The sequence below is a fragment of the Elephantulus edwardii genome, unplaced genomic scaffold (assembly GCF_000299155.1).
Source record: "Elephantulus edwardii isolate Elephantulus edwardi_28Jun2011 unplaced genomic scaffold, EleEdw1.0 scaffold00103, whole genome shotgun sequence".
In the NCBI taxonomy this organism is placed as follows: domain Eukaryota; kingdom Metazoa; phylum Chordata; class Mammalia; order Macroscelidea; family Macroscelididae; genus Elephantulus; species Elephantulus edwardii.
This window is the reverse complement of record NW_006399853.1, coordinates 3582051-3608072: the sequence shown is the minus strand read 5'-3', so window position 1 is coordinate 3608072 and position 26022 is coordinate 3582051. Positions and strand designations below refer to the sequence as shown.

Genomic DNA, 26022 nt, shown 5'->3' with positions numbered 1-26022 from the left:
TAACTTTTCCTTGATTCCAACCTCCCAAAGGAGCAAAGGCGATTACAACAAGGAAGTCACAGATTCAGAAAACGAGAGCAGAGCAACAAGAAAATCTGCACACATCCTTGTTGATTGACGAACCCTCCATCTGTGGAATGGCAGTGATGTTCTGTTCTAATTCAAAGGACCAATAAAGGTCTATATTTGCAGAAATCTATGCCAAGAGGTAAAAATCCTCAGGCTGGAAAAAGGACCTGTGTTAGTGAATGAAAATCTGGAGGAAGGAGTCTTCAGGGTGAAGAGAGGGGTGGAGGAATTCACCAGGGAGAGCAGTGGAGTCTCCCTCCACCACCCGCTGCACGAGGGGATGAGAACGGGGTGGGCGTGATCTCGTAAGTCTCCTCACTTCTCCTAACACTGCCTCACTTTCTCCTCCTTCAGGCCGATGACGAGCGGAATTATCACATCTTCTACCAGCTCTGTGCTGCCGCCAGCCTTCCAGAGTTTAAGGAGCTCGCCCTAAGTGAGTGAGCAGGTGTCTGCAGCCCTCTGGGTGGCTGGGTGGTGCGAAGGGAGGCTGTGCGGAAGGTTCTAGGTCATAGGTTCTTGTCTCAGCTCCTCATTGGACGTGGGCACGTCACTTAGAACTCTCTGACGCTTCACTGCCCAGTTAGACAAGTAAGATGCACGATTCCCCAGCTGCCTGCCACAGGAGATGTCTCACAGGCAGGAGGCCAAGGGGTGAAAGAGCATCCAGCAGCGTTTAAAAGGACTTCCGTGTGTTTTTATTCTGAAGGACACGTTTCCCCTTTAGGCCTTCTGAGAAACCATGAAATTCTCACTGGAGATCTATAGTGTTATCTCATGCACATCACTTAATTGTCACTGGCATGTTTTGTGTTAAGACAACAGAAAGCAGGGAGGTAGGAGAGACGTTGCAGAGACGAAGGAGAAGGGCTTGAGAGACACGTGGGTAAAGCTGGGCATTGCCACAGAGGTAGGAGGGCTCTTAATCTCAGGGAGTACGGACCTGCTGAGTGCCAGCCAGCTGACAACACAGTCTCGTCGCTCCAGACAGCGAAGCTGATAGCACGCTCCTTTGGAACACTGGAGAGAGGGGAGTGGATGAGTCCCCTTGTCCTGCACTTCGGCTAAAAAAGCAACCCTTTGTTCCCCTTCGTTTCCCCTGCTGCCCTTGGCTGAGGGGTGTTAGAAAGCACAGTTTGCCTTAAGACTGTTGACATGGAGCCAGTGAGGTTGAGAGCAAAACAAGGAAAGCACACGGACTTTCATTCTCACCTTATCATGCGTTGATCTTACACCTGACCTTGAGGCCTAGGCTCCTTTCCCCTTCTGTACAGGGGCCTCTAACCTGGTCCAGTGACTGACAGCTCCTGCAGAGCTCTGTCACAGGTGAGATGAGGAGGTTGAGTCTGGAGGCCCAACATGCTGTCCCTGGCTGGCCAGAGGGGACGAGCAGAGTGTCTAGGCAGGGAGGCTGGGTGTGGTGAGACTGTGAATAAAACAGACCTTGAGGCTTTGTTGTCCCTCATCTAAGTCCTAGTCATCCTAAGACCCCCATTCCCACCCCAGCCACTCTAGCCATTGCCCTCAGTAGCTAAAGTTCATTAAAGTTCCGACATAAACCTGCCCTCTTCACTCTCAGCTTACTACTGCTCTTAGAGAATTCCTGTAGCACTTAGGGCCTCACTGTACCGTGTAGCAGTTTTTCCTCCCTCCATTCATAACGCTCTCCTAAGGCAGTGCTAAGCACAAGCACTGAGGTGGCAGCACTGAATAAAACAGCTGTGGTCTGTGCCCTTCTTTAACTCACAGTAATTCAGGACGATACGGACTGAATGAACCAGAGTGAAGGTGGGTTAGGAGGTTCCCATAGGAAGTGATGCTTAAGTTGGGGCCTGCCTTAATGTGTCTAGTGTGGCTGTGACAGAGGTTTGCCATGTCTTTGACAAACAGAAACTTATTTTCTGACAACTGAGGAAGTGAGAAGTTTGAATACAGGTTGCCAATCATAGAGGAAGGCATCCTGTCTTGTGAAAACTGGAGGAAGGATCTTGCCTCTTCTTAGCTTCCTATCTGGGTTCTTTGGAATTCTCATGTGGCATGGTATCTATCTCCCCCATCTGTGTTTGCTCACTTAATCTGGTCTTTTATATTTAAAAGAGATTTATTTAAGACATGTTGTTGTTATGTGCCATTGAGTCGACTCCAACTCATAGCAATCCTATGTACCGTAACTCTGAACCCTGCTCTATTCTGATCCATTTTCATTGTCTCTGACACGTCTACCCCAATTACCCCAGTCACTGTGTCATTCCATTTCATCCAGGGTCTGCCTCTCTTGCTCTGTCCCTCCACCCTTACAAGCATGAGGTCCCTCTCCAAGAACTGCCTTCCTGGCAACATGTCCAAAGTATGTTAGAGGGAGCTTCAAAATCCTTGCTTCCAAGGAATAGCCTGGTTTTGTTCACTCCAGGACAGGCCTGTTTGTTCTCTTAGCAGTCCCTGGTATATTTAATACTCTTCTCCAGCACCACAACTCAAAGTATCGATTCTTCTTCTAGCATCCTTAGTCATTGTCCAGCTCTCTGATTTAAGACATACCCTTTTCTAATAGAGATTCATTAATATAAGAAAGAAAATCTGTTTCCAAGTGGAATTTATAACTACAGGTGTGGGGTGGGATTTACAACATACTTGGGGAAGGGGTGAGACAGGGAACACAATTCAACTAATAATGAACTCCAAAATGGAAAACATCAGATGGGTCAAAATAGGATTTAGTGCTGTTCTTTAGTTGTTCAAGGCTTATAAGTCTGATTCTGCCCAGCAAAATAATAAACAGCTCAAGGACAAAGGGGAGGCCATCAACTAAGCAGATCCAGGGAGGAGCCAGTCTTGGTGGTGAGCCAGTCCCTGAGGTGGCCTCCTGCCTCTGCTGTTTGTGTTTAATCACAAGTGACCAGGAAGATAGGCCATCAAGAGCCCACTGTCATCCGCCTGCTTCCCCATGCAGTGGGGCCACGTGGGCTTCTCAGGGTTAACCTGTAGGAGGTGGGCTTTTCTTTCTAAGATGAGTTTAATAGGAAATATACAAAACTGGCCAAACCTATCAGAGAGTATTTTGTCCATTTTGCTTCTGGTGCAAACTTAAGGCAGTGAGATAGACACTTTGTTGATTACTTTCCACTTAGATGAGTGTATTGAGGTGAGAAATGACTTTTCCTTATTCTGTGCCTCTTTGGATTGCAAACTCCTAGGGCCTCAGCCCGGAGCAGTTGAGAACCACCTGCTTTAATCAGTTTCTTGTCCTCTTTAACCTGCACGTCCCCTCCAAGAGCACCTAGGAGTGAAATGAAGAGCCTGTGATAAGCTCCTGTGCCGTGGCGGGAGACCGTCTTTGGCCCTGTGCACAGATTGGTTGTGAGCCCCGAAGCTTAGAGTTCTGATAACGCTGGCTGCGTCGCTGGAAATGCCACATAAATGAAGGCCTGGCCAGTGGCTCTCAGTGACTGTTGAGGCCTTGCATCTTTCCCTCTTCTCTTCACCTAAATGATACTCTTTAGAATCACAGGCATCTTTGTATGACTCTTGAGCCCAGCTTGAGTTTTGTGCATTTGTCTGAGAATGGAGGGCATAGATTTGCATTGAGATGTGTCCATATCCTTCCTGTGCCCATCACCTGTGTTGTTTAAAATGACTGCATGATAAAATACTTTTTAAAAAATATGTCTAAAGTCTAACTTGTTAGAACATGAATAAATGACTGTGAAAACAATGCAGGTGTTGAGCCCAGTTTCTCTTAAATGGAACTTGTTTTCTTGAATCAAAGTGTAACACTATGTTGCCCTTGTTTCTCTTGGTCATGACTGAGCTGTTCCAAACTACTTGAAAGCCCTGGCTTATGTTACTCCTCAGAGAAGCCTTCTTCCATAAAATATAACTCATTTCTGACTGTCCATTCTCACGAGCAGTGTGCTTAAAAGTCCCAGGCTGTGTAGAGTGAAACTTGTATTGATGCCAAATGCTGCCACCCCCTAACTGGCCCAGGCAATGCATGCTTAGCAGACTGGAGGGATTGGTGAGTTCATAGGATGCAAGGTGGAAAATGGAGCAAAGGCCTGTAAGACACAGTCGGAGGCTTGTTATTGTCAGGTGCCATCTAGTCTAATACGACTCACAGTGACCTTATGAACAATAGATCTGAACCCTGTCCTGTCTTGTGCCAACCTCCCAAGCTCTGACTCACTTGAACCCATTGCTAGAGTCATTGTTTGAATCCACCTGGTTGAGGGTCTTCCTCTCTTTTGCTGCCCTCCCTGCTACCTTTCCAAGAATGCTGTCCTTCTCCGAGGAATAGTCTTTCCTAGCAACATGCCCAAAGTATGTGAGACAAAGCTTCACCATCCTTGCCTCCAGTGAGCACGCTGGCTGTGCCTTCTCTACATTATAACTATTCTTTCGGCGGTCCATGGGATATTCAGTACTCCCACTTATAAATGATGGAGAGGTAGTAGATGCATATGGAACATACAGATGGGAAGGAGGGAATAAGGCACGAGTCCACAGTGGCAGGAGAAGGCCACTTTCCACAGCGTCCAGGAGACTGTTTGTAAGGGCAGCGGAGGCAGAGGGGCCTCTAAAGGACAGTAAGCAGAGGAACGGTGTCACTGGAGTTACCAGCCCTTCGGAGGTAAATTTGAAGGGACAGGAGCAAAGGTGGAGAGACCAGTTTATGAGTCCTCTGCAACCATCGTCAGGCAACAGATGCTGAAGATCGGGAGCAGGGCGGTGGGAATCAGGATGGAGAAAGTGAAGACCCAGGATACTCTTAGATCAAATTGAGAGGACCAGGTGTTGAAGGGGGAGTGGGAATTGCAATATAGTTGCTTTGAAGCACTTTTAACTTTACCTTCAACTCTACATCTTTAAACTAAGAGAAAAATATTTCACAGGAGTTTTCAAGGACCATTTTTAGTATGTCACCTTTACCTTAAATGTTGGCTGCTAAGCCAACCCCTTTATGAGCTGATCCTGCCATCTTCCCTGTAGCACAAGTACTGCCTGCCCTCTGCCTAAGGTTGCCTCTGAGTTCTGAGAGTTCTGAGACACAGGCTGGACCCCTCCTTTCCAGCCGGCCCCAGAGCCAGCAGATGAGAGAACACGTGTAAGGTCTCACCCTGCATTTGTGTAGGTGAACCCCAAGTTTGTAAAAAGAAACAGTAACCACATGGCCACACACAAGTGTGGCATGCAGATTTCCACAACTTTTCAATGAGTTCCTGTCAGACTAATACTATAAGTCATGGGACTCCGTGATTCTAAAATGGGGATATATTTTACTTGTGTTTATCAGCTCATATTGTAAAACAGGCCTGTAATGAATCCTGTTGTAAGTTGAAACTCTGTGTTACTTTGCACATTACCGTATTTTTCACATACCAGTTTCATATAAATACAGCAACACATCTTGCATGTGTGTGTGTAATCTTTTGTCTTGTGCTATTCAGTCATTATCTCTCCTATTTGTTATTGAGAATAAAGAGAATATATTTTTTAAAGATCCCACTTAGAAGTAGGAATAAGATTTGTTCTGGGAACAGCAAGCTAAGGAAGTCGAAATCCTCATGGGTCATTATCTGCAAGGAAATCCAAGGGGAAGCTCTCTTTCTGATGTCTGTACTTTGCTTCCTTGCCTACCACAGCCTGTGCCGAGGACTTTTTCTATACCTCCCAGGGAGGAGACACGTTCATCGAGGGTGTAGATGATGCTGAAGACTTTGAGAAGACTCGGCAAGCCTTTACACTTCTTGGTAAGGAGCTTCTGATTGGGCACACAGGGCCTGGGCAGTTGGCTTCATGGGATCGATCAGTAAAGCAAGGTGGGACTCACTGCACTTTGCAGCCTTATCAGGACTCCCTCCTGCCTTCGGTGAAAGCCTTTCCTCTCTCTTTCCATCCCAGACATCAGACTCCAAAATTTATGGTTCGGAGTATCTTTGGCCTTTAAGGGTTTGAGAGTTAGTGGTCCATGCACTGCAGAGCCTCTCTTTTCAATCCCTCGAGCTTTTTTGAAGCCACATGAGGAAAACCAAGGATAGTGATGTCTGCCTGGGCCATGGTTTTGAAGAGAGTATGCTCTACTGGAAAGAACACGCCATGGAGACGGGCACCAGGGGCCACAGCCATGGGACTAGAGGTGTGAGCAGACTTAAGAATCTGATAGATGTGTCACACATACAGGCATTGCCTCTGTTCATTCTGCTTCCACAGAGAATTGAGTAGGGAATTCTTAAAATGAGATCCACTCCCTTCAGAGGGTAAAGGGGAATGTAAAACTAGAGAAAGTCTCCCCTGTCTTTCTGCCAGTTTTGGTGGAAAAGAGCTCCTCATGGAGTTCTAGTTAGTTTGTGAGTGTATCTTAACTGAGAAATTGGAGTATAAATTGCTGGGACCTGCAGCCAATGGAAAGAGGACTTGAGAAGTCAACATAAACCCCCACGAGTGCTCAGAAATTAGACCCTTGTGATCTTGGGTTTTGTTGGTTTTTGGATGGTTTGTTGTTTTTTTTTTTCCTATGACAGACATTTCGTTTCTTGGGCATGTGATTAACCCAGTGTGGTATTTCTTAACATCTTGTGGCAATCAGAGAATTTTATTTTAATGTCCAATAAAGTATTGTCACTCAGGAGGTACTCTTGTTTCTGTGTAGAGACTGAGAAATGTGACTTGAAGGCACACCTGGAGCTCATGTTTGAGGTTGCTGGGCTGAGCAATAAATAATGATCATTGGGAGAGATCAGAATGAGGAAAAGAAATACCTTCCTAGTGGGTTACATGTTGAGCTGTAACCAAAAGGTTGACAGTTCAAATCTCCCAGCTGCTCTGTGGAAGAATGATGAGGCGGTGAACTTCTGGTAAGATGTACAGCCTCAGAAATGGCCCCCAGGAGTCAAAATTGGCCTGGCACAGGAGGTGGTACTTTGTCTTTGCAAAGTCACTCTAGCTCTGTCTGTTGATGAAGTGTGACATTCTTCCACCTGCTGGCAGTTGAGAAGCATTTATGAGGTCTAGCTCCACTAACACAGAGCAAGGAAACAGGAGGGCTTTGACACCAGGTGAGGATAAACTGATAACTGGTGTCCCTGGCATCCCCAATGTTAATATTAAATGCCCATTTTAGACTGCAGAGTGGGGATGCGGGTACAGAGGAGACCTGATGTTGATTGTGCAGGATAGCATTCTGTCCTGTGCCTTGGCCTGAACTGCAAGCGTGAGCAGTGGCCATGAGCTGATATAGGGCAAAAGCGCAAGGCTCCATGGAGACCGTTGTTATGTGCTGTTGGGTCTGAAGCAACGCCTCGCTGATCTGCTAGTAGGTTTTCTGGGAGTGTAAATCAGACAGGGATGCCCGTCTTTCTCCTGTGGAGCAGCAGGTGGATTTGAACTTAGCTCCTTACCTACTAGGCCACTGGAGCTCCTCCTAAGGAGACAAGGTACTTTAATTCTCCAAGTAAATAGCAATTGTAATAATGTCTTCCCTATTGGATGTTTAATAAACTTGCCAGTTCTTATTTTACTCAATGGATTGGCAATGTTTTTTTCCTTAAAAGAAGACCCAATAAATATGGTGCAGTTTGTTGGCCATGCAATTTCTGTGACAACTGTTTATCTCTGCTATTCTAACACAGAAGTGGCCAAACACAAATTGGTGTGACTTTGTCCTCATTTTTAAAATACCATTCATGTAACATTTACAGAGTCTCTGGGTCGAGAGCAGAGGCTGCTGACCTTGGTTTACTCCTTTGGTTTTGTTGTTTACTTTGTTGTCATTTTTATTGGTTTGGGCTTCTGTGGCTTCCCATTGGGTGATACTGCTGAATCAGAGAATCCTCTATTAACAAGGACTTTGCTTTTAAAAACACTTTAAGGAGGTCTTTTCGTGGCCGATTTCCCCCCTGCTCTGTTGACTGCTGCTTCTGCAGGTGTTGATCACAGATGCAAGGAAAGTGGAATCCTGACAAAGCCAGACTTTTCTCCGTTTATTATAATGTTGCTTCTCAGTCTTGTAGAGAGGATTTTGTGTGTTAGGATACAAATCTGTACTGAAGGCTCATTTTTTAATCTTCATCAGTAAATGCTTCAAATTTACTTGGCAGTAAGCAGAGTTGTGTAATATGTGTACCGTGGGTTATTAATCAGTTTTCCTTCTATCCTAACTACATATCATTCATTTAGTCAAGTTTCTCAGCTAATGTGCTCAGCATAATAAAGGTTGAGTAAGTATGGTAAAAGGATACATCCCTGGAACACAATGCCTTTTCTGATTACAAACCACACAGTATCCCCTGTTCTGTTTGAAAGACTGACTCTTGGTCTATGTACAGGTTCCACGGTGTCAGCACAGGTAAGTGTTCTGGAATTTCAGTTCTTCATAGTGTTATCAATACATTGTTATGATCTGCATTATGTTGTTGTTGTTTTGTTATTAAGTCAGAACTGACTCATACCTGACCCTCCTGAAGATTTTCAGAGGCAGTTAATCACATGGGAGGAGATTGATTGTCCATCCTTCTCCCACAGAACAGCTGGTAGCCTTGAACCACATGCCTTTGGGATTGCAGTGCAGCTTCTTGCCTCTAGGCCACCAGACAAATGCATTTGAGTAATCAATAAAACACAAGTACCATTAGTCACACTTTAAATCTGGAGTAAACCTCACTACTCTAACCCAACTTTAAGCCAAAGTAGAAAGACCCACAAGGTGAAAATAACACAGAAGACACTCACTCCTGTGACTAGAACAGTCAACCATGTAAGATCCAAAGGTCAGCATTTGTCCACAGATAAAGTACAGGAAGACAAGAAGAGGTAGAATAGGATGAGTGGAAATAAGAGTTGAAGGGAGGGATGTGGAAGAGTTACACTGTGGGAATTGTAATTGATGCCATAAAACAAAATATGTATAAGTGGTTGAATGGGAAATCAATTTGCATTGCAAATTGCCACTCAAATAAAAATAAAAAGGAAAACTCATAAAGATCTTAAACATCATCACTATCATCATCATAATGAGTGGAATATGTATTATTATTCAAATTCAGTGGAAGGTTTTTTAGCATTCATTATATTATCCTGTAACTCGTTTTTTTAAGTCTGAAATATTTTGTACTTAAATGAAATAGATAATTCAAGGGAAGAGAAAGGCGATACACAATAAGGAGGTAATTGGACCTTGCAATGAATTGATTGTATCAATGGTAATGAATGTCATTAAACAAAATGACTACGAGTGATTGTGTGAAGTGATTGTGGGGAAAACCAGTATGATTATAAATCTTTGCTGAAATAAAAAAAGAAAATGCTCATGCCTTAAAGTTAAACATATCTTGTAAGAATGTTCCTATACCTTTAGCAATTCATGTGGGTAAATAATACATTTAAGCATCGATAGTTAATGCTACAGTGGACCCAGTATTACATAGACATAGGTGGGCGTGTCTCTAACTGCAAAGGAGGATCCAGCCTGGTGAGCAGCAGCCCCCATCTGGGACGGGCCAGGAGCCAGCCGGGCCTCCGGCCTCTGGAAGGAGAGCTCCGGCCTCTGGGAGGAGAGCTCTCTCAGGAGACGTTTCTCTTCTTCCTCCCCTGGTGGCACTGGGAAGATATGTTACAGACGCTTGCAGAATATTATTTTAAGAGGAAAACAACTACAGAAAAAAGGCCATTCTTCTTAAAACCATAAAAACATCCTGATCTATTTGGTTGTAATGAGGCCCGAGATGAGCGGCATGGTTGCCACCTCTCCTTTGCTCTTCAGGAAGCTGCAGTGGTAGCGTGAGCCATCTGGCTTAGTCGGGACAATCACAGTGAGAATATTTCCGTTTTAGTCCACGGAACCTCTTTGCCCTCGGAGCCATTCCTGTGAGTGGTAATTACTTAGTGAGGAGCCTGGATCATTTTAGGAATCATTGGCCCAGAAAGGAAAATCAAACCTTATTTATTTTTTTTTTTTAGAAGTCCTTAAAAAGAGTGAAATGCCCTTTCTATTCTGTCATTGATATTGAGTGTCATTCATTCTCTTTTTTTTTTTTTCCCCAGGAGTGAGAGAGTCCCATCAGATAAGCATTTTTAAGATAATTGCTTCTATCCTGCACCTTGGAAATGTGGAGATTCAGGCTGAACGCGACGGCGATTCCTGTAGTATATCAGTAAGTTGCACAGCAGCTCCAGAGATAAAACGTACACAATTTACTGTGCTCTTACAGTTTTTATACAACTTAAATGTGTCTCCACACTTAGAGGACACTCATAGGTTATTTATTCTTAACAGTAATGATTTCTGTTCACTTGCTGATAATTTTTGAAAGGAACGGATCCTTTTCAAATCATCTGCCATCGTATTTCTGTCACCAAGGGTGAGGAATTTAGTGGCTGTTCAGTAAATTACTTCTGATTGTTTGATTTTTCCATGTATCTGGAGGTCTTTGGGATTCCACAAAATGCCATCAATCCTCTATTTCCCAAGCTCTAGATGAGGTCCATGCTGCAAGGATAGGAAGGTGGACCAGGCACTTGTGGTTTACCTCCAAGGAGCTTGCAATCTATCTGGGTAGACAAGATACCTGCCAGTACTCGGTGAGATGCTAATGGTACAAGACAGGAGACTACTTCCAAGGAGCTGCCAGTCTAACTGGGTAGACAAGATACCTGCCGATACTTGGCACGGGGCTAACGGTACAAGGCAGGCGTTTAAGTGAGACATCTGTCTGAAAGTACAGTGAATGGTAAATGAATTCCTGTTACTCCCATTATAGTCTAGGAGCATACCTGCTGTGATCACTATTCTAGCCCTGTCCGCTCCCCATGGGGCATCTGATCCACCTTGCTGTCCATGGGGGTTTGTATAAAGAATGAACGAAGGAGAGAATATCAGAACATACCTAGAGTAAGAGGGGAGAGATACGTAGATGGTGGTAAAGGGAGGAGGGCTAACATGTAGGAGTTTGGGTTAGCACATGGTAAAGGGTGGTTTGACAGGTAGAAGTTTGGAGTTTGGGTTAGCACGTGGTAAAGGGTGGTTTGACAGGTAGAAGTTTGGAGTTTGGATTAGTACATGGTAAAGGGTGGTCTGACAGGTAGGAGTTTGGATGGCATAGGGCAGAACACTCTCTTTCTTTCAAGGGCAGCGCTGGAAGTCACAGGCTAGTCTTATATTGTTCTCCAACTGGGAGCTATCTAACACCTAACAACACAACTACAGATTGACAGTGGGTACTCTTGAGTCTAGCCTGCTAGCTTCCTGCCCTGATTGGACCACTCCTGGGTAGGTGACTTTGGGGAAGTTGTTGAACCGTCTTAAGCCTGTTTTCTCAGAGACGGTGAATTGGTGTGACAAGGAGCTCCTGATTCATGATGCATTTGAGTTGCACTGATCCACACTTAGAACCATCGGTTTTGGGTGTTTAGTATGTCTTGGGGCAGGGTTTTATCTGTTATTCAAAGGTTCTCTTGTGATTTGGAGCTATCCTGCTGACCCCTAACAATTGTTGTTGTTACATGCCAGAGATATGGAGCCAACTCATAGGTGACCCTCCAGCAGGTTTTCAGAGTCTGTAAATAACACAGAGGGAGATAGATTGCCCGTCTTTCTCCTAAGCAACAACTAGTGGATTTGAACCGCCTGCCTTTGGGTTGGCTGCACAGCTCCTTACCTACTTGGCCACTAGCGCTTTAGTTGTATATATTACAGACAATATTCCAGGATCTAGTTTACTGATTTTGTCATTCCCAGATATGTCATGATTTATGAAGATACTGGTAATAAAAGACAATGATAATGAATTTTTTTTAAAGGAGGTATTCAGCTTAATGCTAGAACGGATTTCTGACCGGATAAAACCCCATCAGATTCCAGAGACTACGTGTATTTCATGGAAGAGCCTTATCACAGAACAATTACTGACTGGATCCTTAACTCTTAACCATTCTGTGGCTTGAACATGGTGACCCTTGAGGTCATTTCCTCCAAGTCTCTTGCTTTATGTTGCTGTTGTTGTCAGGTGCTGACAAGTCACCTCCAGCTCATCGTGACCCAGTACACAACAGAACAAAACACTGGGGGATAAACTCCAGCTGTTGGAGCCTCGGATCAGTATGAGTCATGGGCGACTCGATGGCACATAACAACAACAACAGAAAGACAAAGCTCTTTCTCTGAGTTTGTAATGAAAGTTACTAGCAAAACCAAGACAAGCCCACTGTCCTGTCTCTTAGACTGACAGCCTTGCTTCAGCTGGGCTCACAGTCCCTCTAGGTGGGCTGTCCCCACCTGTCTGGTTGTCCCCCATCAGGCCTTGCCCAGTGCTGGGCATGTGGTGTGTGCACAAGTCCCCTTTCTCAGAAATGATCGGTGGGCTGTTTCTTGGGTTCTCAGCACAGAAAGGCTGTCCCAGCTCATGAGCAGTCTGCCTTCTGCTTGGTAGTTTTTATTTTTAATTAAAGCACAAAAATGTGTTCCGGGAGTGCCAGAGTTACCTTGGAGATGCAACAGCATGCAATTATTTGGACACCAGAGGCAATTTGTCTCATGAATTTGGCAACATGGGCCCGTAAAACTAATCTGCTACCTATGCAGTTGGCTATTTTTAATGGGTTTAGCGTCATTTAATGAAGCTTTGGTGTAATTGCATGGTGTTAAATCAGTTTCAGTTGATGCCTTTAATCAACATTGGGGGGGGGCCGGTGGAGGAGCAAGGACGCCCACCACAGGGATGGGATCTTCCAGGACAGTTGGTAAACTCTCCATCCTCGACAAGGCGGAGTGACACAGTGACTGCAGCAGTGGGCTCACGTGTCACAGGTTGTGAGGATGGCACAGGATAGAACAGGGTTCAGATCTGTTGTTCAGAGGGTCGCTACGAGTCATAATTGGCTCCACGGAACCTAACAACCACCACCCCCCTGGCTCGGACGCTGTAATTCTGCCTCACTGCACCAAGGAGGGGCGGGGCCGTGTGGGCAGGCCCTGGGCAGCTTTGTTTAAATGTCAGGGACTCTGGCTTCAGAGATGAGCCTGGCAATTAGGAGTTCCTTAATTAAGGAAGTAGGTCAGATGAACAAGTTGGTCACTTGCTACCACTGGACCTGTCGTCTGCTGCACCTCAATCTCCTGACACTTACCTTTAGCTCAGAGGACTTTTTGGAGGTGTCTGGAGAGGAAAAATGGCAGGAGAGGTGACCATAGAACCCTCCCTGCTGTGCAAGTGTGGAAGGAAGGGCTTCAGACTCGCCTCACATACCGAGCTTTTCCCTTCTGGAGAAAACAGCAGGGAGCTCTGGGTCACAGGTCAAGGAGCCTCACTGAACCTCATTTTCCTCATCTGAAGAAATAAGGTGTCTTGAATTAGGCTACTTACCTATATGTTTTCTTGGGAGCCTTAACCCTGGGCAGTTTCCTGGGGAAATGACTGTTCTTTGGCCAAATAAGTTCAGGATAAATGTGTAACTACTTATCTCTTAGTGCTTGCAAGGTTGGTGAGCCAACCAGTCCAGCGTTGTTTAGCATGGTCCCATCTTCAGTTCCCCTCACCCTTTTTAAAAAAAATTAATTTTTTATTTATTTTTTAAAATTTAAAAAAAAATTTATATTACTCTGATTTATTCACAAAGTCTGAATACATTGTTTTTCACGAAAGATCCTTCCCATTTCCTTCACCCCACCCACCCACTGAATTGTTCAACCCTATGACTAACACCCTACCCCCCTCCTTCCTCAACCCTGTATTTCCACCCTCTACCCCCTTGGATCTTCATACTCATTCTACAATAATGGTTTTATCCAGTATTATCCTTGTGGGACTGAGTTAGTTCACTTAGAATAATGCACTCCAGTCCCTCCCAAGGTAGGCAGTAATTTACAAAGTGATTGCCCCTGTGTGCTGCATAGTATTCCATTGTATTAATGTACCACAATTTCTCAATCCGTTCGTTTGGGGTGGACATCTGGCTGTTTCCATGTTCTTGTCATGGTGAATAATGCTGCTATGAACATTGGTGTATACATTTCCATTTGAACCTCAGTTCTCATTTTCTTGGGGTATATTCCAAGCAGTGGGATACCTGGGTCATATGGAATTTCTGTGTTCATCTTTTTGAGGAAGCACCAAACTGCGTTCCAGAGTAATTGTACCATTGTACAATTCTACCAACAATGTAAGAGTTCCTATCTCTTCACATCCTCTCCAACATTTATTATTTGCTGTCTTATTAAACTTTGCCACTGCTACTAGAGTGAAATGGTATCTCATTGTGGTATTGATTTGCATCTCTCTTATTGCCAGTGATTTGGAGTATTTCTTCATGTCTGTTGACCATTTGAATAATCACCTCAAGGTGGTTAAAAGACTTGGGAGTAAAGCCTAAAACCGTAAAGTTCATAAGAGACAAACTGGGATTGAGTTTATAAGCTGTAGTCTATGGTATAGAGACACTGCCAACTACAGCCAAAAATGTGCAGTCTGAAGAGGATAAAATTGATGAATGGGACCTTCTAAAGATTAAATCCCTGTGTGCATCAAAAACTTTTTCTAAGAGGGTGAAAAGAAAACCTACTGACTGGGAACAAACATTTGGCAATACCATCTCAGACAAGAGTCTCATAACAAAAATTTGTAGAATACTCCTGGGCCTTCACAAGAAAAAGTCTGATAGCCTAATTACAAAATGGGAAAAAGACATGGAAAGAATTTTCACAGATAACTTTTTAATTTTAATTGTGATTTTTAACAAAAGTTTACAGAAGAGTTAAATTTTCATTCATTCGTTGTTGCACATTTTACCCCTTCTCTTTCATTCCCCCTCCTCCAGTTGACTTTTCCCCCCTTAAAATTAATTCATTGCTGCACACCTCGCTCCTCTTTTACATAAAGGCTTTCCTAATCACTCTTGGAGAAATAGCGGCTATGATGATTCTGAAGGTTATTTTGAACTCTGTCCTATTATTTTATAACTCTTTGTCTTAGATAAGTGGATTTTAAATATCTGTAAGGAGAAGAAATGGCCTGCGGATATGGTGTCAAAGGGGAACGGTATAATTATCTGTGTTAATTTTCATCAAGTAAATCCTTCTTTAAATCCTATAAGACACTCTCACCAGAAAATGAGTCCCGCAAGTAATTTAGGATCATTAGAACAGGGCACATAGTGTTCCAGAGAATTCCCTTTTGCCTCGGAGTTACTAATAAGTTCTCTGCTGGCTTATGGCTGGGTTGTCCAGTTTCCTAGGAAGATTTAGGTGAGGGGCTGAACAAGGAGCGAGAGGAACTTCTGAGGATGAACGGGTTTTCTGTCAGATGAGCAGCTTGAATGAGCCAAGAGGGCTCCACATTTTGCTGAAGATGCCGTAATTCAGTGATGTAGCGACCCAGAGACCAGGCAGTGTGACTGATACGTTGAGTCAATCCAGAAATAAGAAGACGCAACTGGACCTGTGAGAGGCAGTTGGTACCATGGGACTGGGTGGATCATTGCACCTCTTTGAGGTTTGGCTCCCTTACCTGTGTCTGGGTGTGTGTGTGTGTGTATCATGTATTGTTGAGTCAGAACCGACCTGTAGCTGACCCACCAGCAGATTTTCAGAGACAATCATATGGATGGAGTTTGCTCATGTTTCTCCCGCAGAGCAGCTAGAGGATTTGAACCATGTACCTTTGGCTTTGTAGTGCAGCTTCTTTATCCAGCTCTACACATGTGTTATGCTCTCAGTTAATATTAGAGGATGATCTTTTCACTTCACATGTGAACTATATATTTGCCACTTGACCTTGACCTGGCTTTCCACATTAACTTTTTTCCTCCAAGTGCTTTAAGCATATTAATAATTGAGGTACAGTATGTGTTGTGTAGAATCACTGAGGCCAAGATGGAACTAGAAAAGCTTGCTTGCAGTTACATTAGGCATAACTTAGGACACAAACACTGTGTTCTGTGTCCGACTTTAAAGAGTAGCCACTGGGGTCCTAAGAAGCCTGTAAGTGGCTATCTGAGGTCTGACTTTTGATCTGTCACAAACTTGGCTTGTGTCCCTCATTTGCCCATCAGCAAGTTTAATGGTCGATTAGAGCTCTAATTCTTGTCTCCACGAGGTGGGTGTGAGACCACCCCAGTGGCCGAGGAGGCAGTGGAGTGCTGGGTGGGGGCCTGTATCTGGCTTGTTTCCTCTCCGGACAGGAGTGGGGTGGGACACGGTGCCATGCCTGCCCTCCACAGCCCTCCTGAGCCTGTCCCTTCGTGTCTCCCCAGCCTCAGGATGAACACCTGAACAACTTCTGCCGACTGCTCGGGGTGGAGCACAGTCAGATGGAGCACTGGCTGTGTCACCGCAAGCTGGTCACCACCTCGGAGACCTACGTCAAGACCATGTCCCTGCAGCAGGTGATCAATGCCCGCAACGCCCTGGCCAAGCACATCTACGCCCAGCTCTTTGGCTGGATTGTGGAGCACATCAACAAGGCCTTGCACACGTCCCTCAAGCAGCACTCCTTCATCGGGGTCCTGGACATCTACGGGTAGGATGCCGCTCCGCCCTCCCAGTCCTCCACCCTCCTGTCGACCGTTAGTATCGTCCTGCCGAGATTTTAGAGCCAGCAGAGGCCTCAGAGATGGTCCTGGTGGTTCTCAAGCAGGAGAGGACCCCTCCAGGAGAGTTTGTAATGTGTGGGGTCGTTTTTTGATTGTCACAATGAGTGGGGTCATCGTTGGTATCTAGTGACCTAAGAGAGTATTGAACTGCCAAGAAAACAAACAGGTCTGTCCTAGAGAAGGTGAAATCTGGGTGCTCTTTGGAAACAAGGATGGTGAAACTCCATCCCACATACTTTTGCCATGTTGTCAAGAAGGGCCAGTCCTTGGAGAAGGACATCCCATTTGGAAGGTTCAGTGCAAGGGAGGAAAAACCTGGACAAGATAGATTGAGACAGTGACTGTGACAGTGGGGTCAGGTGTGTCAGAGATGGTGAGGTTGGCACAGGTTAGGGCCAGGTTCCGAGCCATTGTTCATAGGGTCACTATGAGCTGTAGCTGACTCGACAGCACATAGCAACAACAACAAATGGCCTAGGGCTGAGGGAGCCCTGTGTGTACAATGTGGAGACAATCCCTGGAAGAATAACCTGTTGTTATTGGGTAATGATGCCGAGGTTGATCACACTGCCCTTCTGTGGTCGAGTTAGAATTGTGCTCATGAGGGTTTCCACTGGCAGATTTCCCCCAAGTCTTTGGCCGGACTTTTCTTCTGAGGTTCCCATAGGTAAAACCTGCAGCCTTTCAGCTAACACCTCCCAGTCAAAGTGCCAGTACTTCCTCTCATTGAAGAAAACCCTGCAGGCGTTCATTTTTATATCTGGAAAAGAGGCCAGAGAGAGGAATGATTGCCCAACATCAAATGGGACCTTGCTGTGAGAAATAGGACTTAAATTCTGGCTTCGTGTGGATCTCCCAGTTACATTTCATATTCATCTCATGTGAGACCTCACTGACTTCATCATCATCCATCAAGGTGATTATTTCACTCATGCTGTGATTGACCTCAGTGTTACAGACGTCTGTGCAGTGTGGTCCTTCTTGAGGGTTCCCTTCCTTCCAGAATCCCAGCCTCATCAAGAAGGCTCACCTTTAGCAGCCTGTGCAAGCAGGGAGGGGCAGCCCGGTGTGCTGCAAAGTGTCCCTGACCAGGAGCCTGGGTTTCTGTCTCAGCACTAACAGTCATTATTTGAATGATGCAGATTCCAGCCCCTCCTTGGGCTTTGGTTTCCATAGCTTGATGGATATTTTGAGTCTCTATGAGGATCCTTCCAGATCATTCTAGAACTGCTTGCAATGATATAAACTGTGTTGCAAGCTCCCTTGCACATTTTCCTTTCCGTCCCCCCACCCCCTCCTTTTGACCAATGCTCTGTCCTCTTTAAACTAATAATAGCGTAAATCTTCCTGGATCTTTAAATTATAGAAATCGTGGCTTCTGTCTTAAAATAGAAGTTCGGACCCATGGAAGAGCAGAGTCGAAAGAACGGTGCAGCGGGCCTCATGACAGCGTTGCTTCGTGGGCAGAAACTCAGCTGGAGCTTCTCTTGTGCTGAGACTGTAAAACTAAGCCAGACCCATTGCCAGGAAGTGGATTCAGACTCAGAGGGACCTGTGGTGTGGAGCAGAACTGCCCCGCGGGGTTCCCTCGACTGTCATCTTTATGGAGGCAGGCTGGCATCTCTTTCTCCTACAGAGCAGCTGGTGGATTTGAACCACCAACCTTTTGGTTATCAGCTGAGCACTTAGCTGCTGTACCACCAGAACCCCTTATGCTGAATATGGTAACACCTTCTCTGGAAGCTGCCCCTTAGGCAAAGCCACACTGGCCTAATTACAGCTGATGCTGTGGCTGAACAGGGTGGGCGTGGGGGGTTCAAACCAAACTATGGCACATACCGTGGAGTCAGTCAGGGAAGAATGAATGAATTTGACACGGAGCAGAGGAGCCGTTGCAGGAACTGTAGAAGGCTCTGTCTAAGGCTCTAGCGCTCAGCCCTGTAAAATTTCAAGGCAGAGGGAGCCACCGGTTTGCACAGGTGGGGAAAGCTTCATGTGAGAGGTGAGCGTTGAACTGGATCTTTTTAAGGAGTTTCTCGTGGTGCTAACAGTGAAGCACCCAGCTCTGAGCTGAGAGTTTGGAGGTTCCGGTCCAGCCAGAGGCCCCCTCGGAAGCAAGCGCTGGTGATCTGCTTCCAGCAGGTGGCAGCCACGGAGGATCGAGCCCATGGTGCCCAGGTCTTCTCAAATGCATGGGGTTGCCTTGAGTTAGAATTGACTGGTGAGCGATTGGTTTGGGATTTCCTTGTTTAATATAGATTATGAAAGGAAGGGTGGCAGTGTTTCACATCGGATCACATTCAGCAAACTCAACCAAAGCTGCTGAGATCAAGTCGAGTCTGACTCATAGCAACCTTTTAGAACATACTAGAACTATCCTAGAGAGTTTCCAAGTCTAAATCTTTATGGAAGCAGATGGACATCCTCATTTTGCTGGATACCCAACACTTAACGCACTGTGCCACCAGGGTAAAGTTCTAGAGAGAAGTATGAAGAAGAAACCTGGCAGAGAATGAAGAGCAGACGGTGTTGAATGGCCCTCGACCGGAAGCAGGAGAGCATGTCCTCTCTGGCGCTCTTCAGATGGGAGGGAGGTGGCCCAGGCAGCTTCCCCTCTGTTCTACAGAGTCACTGGGTGCCCAGCCCTCGAGCTCATTAGGGAAGAGCAAAGAACAGTCTGCTGTCTGGAAACTTGCTGTTGTCAGTAATTAATTCTATGCTTTTCCTCCCCCTTCCATGAACATTTTCAGATAATTAATTGGGTTTCCCAAAATACCAGCTTTTAGTGTTTCCTTCTGAAGCACAACCCAGAGCAACCCAGACACCTGATCCAATTCCCTTAATCTTCCTGTGCAAGGATCTAAGTGTACCTAGGTTTTGATTTGGGAAGATAAACATGCAGACTCTTGTTAATAATATGTAAAAATATTTTTACTTCAATGTTAATGATATGTAAAATACCTTGCCTCCACTCTGTCAAGTTCCTATCTTTGCTTAGCAGTTCCTTGCCTTTAAATAGAGGCATTCCCCTCCCAGGGGTCCTGGGCAGCCTCGCACTCATGGGAGATCTCTCTGAGTGCGGCTTCTGGTGATGCTGTGTCTGCAGATGTCACCTGGGCCGTGTGAAGTAGAATTTTGTGCTTATATTTGCCATTTAATTTTCATAATTGAGTTTGTCTGCTCAGAGGCCCTGTGACTGTACATAAGGCTTATCTATGGTTTGAAAAGTACAGTTGTCAGTGAATGGGGCAGGAATCCCTAAGTCTCCCATTTTGAAAACTAGTGACCTGTATGTCACCCTCAGCTCAGAGTAGCCTGGGAGTTTCTTAGAGAACATCTGACAGCTTTGCTGTGACAGCGGAACCCTTTTGGGTAAAATGCACCATGGCTTCTCTCTGCCAGGCCCCGTCCCAGGGCCAGGTGTCAGGACCACTTTGGAGCACACTGGGCAATTTTCCACATTTTGTACTTACTTCCAAGTGTGCAATGTTCTCTCTTCCTCTACCCCTCTCTTTTCCACTCCTTGTTCTTTTTGAACAAGGATCCTTGTTCTCTTGAGCTATTTTGCTTTTGCAAACCTTGTCATAATGCAGCCATGTGTAAAAAAGTGACTCCTAGGCCCCTGGAGAGAAGTGATGTCAATGCACAGATCCTGTTCTCTGCTCAATCTCATGCTGGGTTCACACCCTACAGGGAGAGAGCAGTGGCTTCCGGGTTAGCCAGATATCTTGTAATCTACCTGCTGGAGAAACTCCCGCCAAGCCACTCTGGTCCACTACCTGCCATGAAGGTTCTTTCAAAACATTCCCAAACACAGCAAGCTTGGTCAGATGAGTAACTAGTAAAACGTGTATGAGGGCACAAGGGAGGAAGGGGTGGGAGCAGATGGGTGAGGTTGGGTAGGGGACAGAAAAAAATTGGCTGTTCTATTTCTTACAAAATTTTTGCACTGATTTATATTATATTCGCTTGTTCTTTTAAAAAATGAGTTTTTTTAAAAAACAAACAAACAAACAAAAAACCAGAAAACAAACCCCAACAAAAAGCATTCCCTGAATGCACGTGTGGGTATGTGGTTTCATTCTGCCCAGACCTAACTGCACGAATCTGACTGTCCAGGGCTCTCTCAGGTCAGGAGTATAATGAATGCTTAATAAGAGATTAAAGGCAGAAATTTGGCCATAGGAGAGGAGGAGGGCCTTGAGTCTGGAGGTGCTGTTTCTAGGCCATCAAGTAAATCAGTGACAACATTTCTTATTCTTGGAAAAAATGACAAAGAATACTTGGTGGCAACTCGGATTCTTTATTCTCAGCTTCCTTTATCTACCCTCGGAATTGTCCTATCCTATCGTGGTCTTGTTTGAACTTCAGAGGTCCTCCAGATCCTCACAGCATCTGTTTTGGTTGTTACTGAGGTTGGTTGTTTTTTTCCAAATGATCACCCCTCAGTTATGTAGATGTGGGCATCACACTTGGGACCACACTTCTCTTACTTACTCTAACAACCACCCTTGGCGTTTAACACTCACTCTGATATTTTGGTTTTGTTCATTATTATAAAAAGTGGTTTTAGAAGACTGTTTCATCCTCCACGACATCAGCCATGGCTGTCTAGCTAAACTTGTTTGTTTGGGTTCCCCCCTCCCCCAATCAATATTCCTAAATATCAGACACTCTAGAGACAAGGAGTTGTGCCGCCTACCCAAAATCAGGCAGGTCGAATCCAGCAGCTGTTCCATGAGAGAGCCACAGGCAGACTCCTCGCCTCCAGAAACCCTGGAGAGTGAGCTATGTGTCAGCTCTGACTCAACAGCAATGAGAGAAAGAGACATTGATTCCTTCTCAACTGAGTATGGGGCACCTTGGCACACAGAGAGAGTGCCTTTGGGATTGCTGTGTGCCTTCCATCTTCTCTTCTCTTGAATCTAGAAGAGAGGCACATTGGAAGTAGAAAGAATAGGAAGGACAGGCCGGAATGTGTTTTGAGTACAGCAAACCCTTGTTCATAAAAAGAAAGAACGAGTGAGGAGATGTCTTCCATCCCGAATTAGGTTGAAATGCACATAACCACGCAGTAAGAGCAGTGCTTCTCTGTGCCTCTGACAAGTAGGCACTAATCTCAACTGAGTGACTATTCCCAGATGAACAGAAGCACCTATTTGGGGCATTAATGACCCACAAGTCAAGGTCCCTGTGGAGACAGAGCTCAAAGGAGTTCCATGCTGTGGCTAAACCATGCCAGCTTTTTTTCTGTAAATGTTTAAAATTTAAAATGCTAGTACCAAGTCAGCATCTAGAGTGAATAAAAATTCCCTTCTGTATATAAGCAAGGACCACACGCACATGTCTCTGCTTCTCACAGGGTTCTTACTGGTAGAAATTGTGTCAGACGGAAAAGGCTGTGAATCCCAGGTAAATGAGAGGCTCCTTCCACCCAGCTCGTGCATCTTCTGCTCAGAGACCCTTCCCTGGGCTCTCTGGCTGCTCCCCTTCCCCAACCCTGAGGCTTTTCCAGACTCCTCGTACCTGGATAAGGATGTGTGCCTACATCCTGCTCCCCTGCCACCTTCCAGAAAGTACCGAGCAAGCACACACAAACAGTATCACTGTCCCAAGCCCAACGCTTCTCCTTGGCTGAGGCCTTGTGGAGCTGCCTATGGGTGTCCCTTACCAGGCAGGGGATGGAAATTAATAGGCAAGAACCGGGCCGCTCTTGGCTCGGTTTTCCTTTTCATGTTGCCTTAGCCAACAGTTGCTGCTGCAGCTTGATTAATTGCGGTCCCCTCCTCAAGGCCACAAAAAAACAAATGACTTCAACTGGAGGGAAAAAAATATGCACATTTATTTGTCTGACTTCAGCCACCAAATGCCAAAGAAGTAGGGGACTGTGGCTGTGATCAGTTCATCTTGCTGACATGAGTTGGCCTGGATATTTCTGGAACAAAACTGAGTGTAATCCACACCTAATGCTGGTGCCTTCATGGTAAGGACCTAAACTGCCAACCCAAAGGCAGGTGGTTCAAATCCACCAGCTGCTCCACAGGAAATTCATTTAACTGCGTCTGGAGGGTCAGCTATGAGTTAGTTCTAACAACAACAGTAGCAATACTAAGCACTGGAAAAGGGGAGATGGGATTTTGACTCTTCGAATCAGGAAATGGAATTTGCTGGGTTTCCAGAACCTTCTGATCCTTCATATCTCTTTTCTGGTATTCTTTTTTTTTTTTCTTCTTTTCTGGTATTCTCAGTCTTTGAATTGGCCTACCACTCTATTCATCACTCTTCAGTGACATAGTGGAAGTTCTTGGGCCCATCGCTAACTTTATCGTTTGGATGAAAATACACTTTCCTTCTTTGGTGGATTCTGTTTCCTTGGTCTCGCCCTCCAAAACTGACTTAGAGCCATAATGTTATCCTCCTGGGAGGACTGTCATGTCGTCACTAGGGCGAAGTTTCCATGGAACATGGGGAAGTCAGGATTGCCTTTAACTTCAAGCATGTGGATGGTCATCCAGCCCTGGAAAGCCCGGAATGAGAGTGGATGTGTATGGCAGACCCCAAAACACTAGGTTCAGAGTTCTCTAGAACAAAGCTCAACTTTCTAGAATTGCTCCTAAATGTTCTTTTTTTCTTTTTTTTTTTTTTAATATGCTTGGAGCCAAGCACCGTGCCTGATTTTAAAATCAAATCCCGTTTTCTTTCTCTCTAGGCCAGCATCCCTATAACATCACCACTTTTAAAAGCCTTTTGCACATAATTTGATATTCTTTGGGACAGAGTCTCAGATTCTAGTTTCTTATCATCCTCTTTGGCCAGGGACCATGGCTTCTCGTTACAGCCCTCAGAGTTCTTGACAGGCTCTCCTGGGTAGAGACAGTCTAGTTCCCTGGCACCTCAGTTTCTTCCTCTCTCTGCCCTCCCCTCACCCAAACCCGGAGGAAATAGACATATCAAACTCAGGAAGAAGACAAGAAGACCACTCACAGTGGGCCAGGGAGTAGCAATCGTTGGGGAGAAGGCAACCATGAAGGAAGTGTTCTCCTGTCTCCTGTGGGGTTCCAGGAATGAAGAAGGTCTGGGAATTGGACATAGAATAAACTGAAGGACGGGTCCTGCAGAGAAAAGCCCTTCTTGGCCTTAGACTGTGAAGAATGCGTAAGGCTTTGCTGTCTCTGGAGGACAAATTTTGTTGGGGACTGTGCAGTGAGAAACGCATGTGTCAGAAATACAGTCCTGCGATTCTCGGGTGTAGTCAACATCCTGCAGTTGTTAAGAAGTCAGGACAAATGACCCATCTACCAGACCCTGAGTTGCTCTTGTGACATTTCAGGGGCTTCAGGGAAGAAAGGGACAGGAAGAGGATGTGCCAGTGATCTTTCTATACAAGATGTTTGCTAAACAACATTTTTGGAAAGTTCCCCTATATCTAGCCTAAATCTCCTACTATCTTTCTGTTCTCTGACTGGTAAAATGAGGATAGTCTCCTGTGAAATGAAGAGATGAGGCTGGGCTGAGAGATTCCAGGTTCTTGACTTATACTGGGGGTGGGAGGGAGGGATGTAGTTCAAAGCATCCCACTGCCTCTTTGTGAGCTCTCCAGGTCGTGGAGTGAGAGGACCAGGGGGTTAATAATTAACTCACAGCCACTGGCTGATTTCTTTTTATTGCAGTTTCACTTCCCAACAGCCCACAAACACTGTATCTACTAAAACAAAACAAAACAACCAAAACAAAAACGACCCAGAGGCATTTGTAGCTCTTACTAAACCTTACCTTTGAGAGGCAGGAAAAGAGAATTATGTACCTTTCTACTACTAGTCTTTTAAGACGAAGGAACTGGAAGTAGAAGTGATAACTTCCATCATGAGTACAGACCCCAGGTCTCAGCATCAAGGCCTGTCCTGTGTTTTGACCTTCCTCCCACCTGAGGATTTTGACCCAAGTATTTCCCATATTGATCTTACAGGAGAAACCCAACCTTCTCCAGTATATCAATGTGTGAGGCTGATATGAGAAACATTTTAATATTGCGACTAGAAACTGATCCCTTGTGTATAAGAAGGGCATGTCTATTGACAGGACAAATGACCATGCATATCATTTTATCATAAAAGAGAAGTTACCCCATCTCTCCTTGACTGTAGCTCTCTTAAGTTGATCATCTCCGACATTTCCCAAGCTCCCCAAACCATTCATCTCTGGGCCTCCAATATTACAGTAATTAGACTAGATGGCAAAGGAATTGTTACCAGATAATATCTTAGAAATAGGGAAATTATGAGCTAATTTCAGGCCATCTCAAATTAATGAAAATGTTCTTTGTGGAGTGCTACCAATGTAAACCTTTAAAAAATGACAAGTGGGAGCTATTGAAATCTTTCATCCGTGGAGTGTGGTCTGAGCTGCGCCAGCAAACCCATCGCTATTATCTGGCCCCCTGCTCAGTGGTCTTTTTATCTTTCTTCAGAGTTTAATTAAATTTCCTCTGGGCTTTGATTGCTATCAGCAACCTCTCTTGGGTGAGGGTAGGGCGGAGAAAGGAAGTGAATGAGGTTCTAGGTGACTAGATTGAGTCTGTGGGACCCTCATCTGAGCTGGGGGGGGGGTCCTGTGTTGACACAGTGACCGGATGGTGCTGTCTCCTCAGCAGGGTTTGTAAATGCGCAGGACTGTAGCCAGCTGGGCTGTGCCTTTTGATCTCATTTTATTAACCTAGAATTATTTCTCCCATGTGGGCAGGACCAAAGATGTGCTTTAATCTGACTACCTCTGAGCAGTTATCTCCTTTGATCTTACAATTATTCCCCACTTTTCTGTGTTTTACCCATGGGAGAATATGAGAAGTCAAGTCTAAGATGTGGAGATAGGCGGGAGTGAGGGAAGGAGCCAAGGGGGAAAAAAAATAAAAGCCCAATATTGTCATGACATTGACCTTGCCCTGCTCGGTGTCTTATGCATCCAGTGTGCTGTTTCCTCTGCATCAGCTCCTTTCTTTCCACCACCGTCTCTACCTTCCACCTAGTCCACCTCTAAATTTTCTATTGGAGTGTGACTTTTCCTGTTGGAGAGAATCCACTCTATTTGTTGTGCCATCGAGTTGTTTGCGACTCATAGCGACCCTATGTACAACAGCCCTAAACCCTGCTCTATCCTATGCCAATCCCACTACCTCTGACACATGCATCCCAATTACCCCAGTCACTGAATCAATCCACCTCATAGAGGGCCTTCCCTCCTGCACTGTCCCTCCACCCTACCAAGCATGATGTCCATCTCCAAGGACCTGTCCCTCCTTGCAACATGCCCAAAGTATGTCAGATGAAGCCCCAGAATCCTTGCCTCCAGCGAGTAGCTTGGTTTAACCTTCTCCAGGATGAA

The 26022-nt window shown here is 45.3% G+C and overlaps 1 protein-coding gene across 1 annotated transcript in view; it reads left to right on the top strand.

The window, feature by feature from the left end:
- Positions 1-26022, top strand: part of MYO5B (myosin VB) — a 224013-nt gene that overhangs the window by 49061 nt on the left and 148930 nt on the right. Inside the window, exons 6-9 of the mRNA XM_006891707.1 lie at positions 424-505; positions 5709-5816; positions 10105-10214; positions 16306-16571. Of these exons, the coding sequence (XP_006891769.1) occupies positions 424-505; positions 5709-5816; positions 10105-10214; positions 16306-16571 (566 nt within the window). The remainder of the gene's footprint in view (positions 1-423; positions 506-5708; positions 5817-10104; positions 10215-16305; positions 16572-26022) is intronic.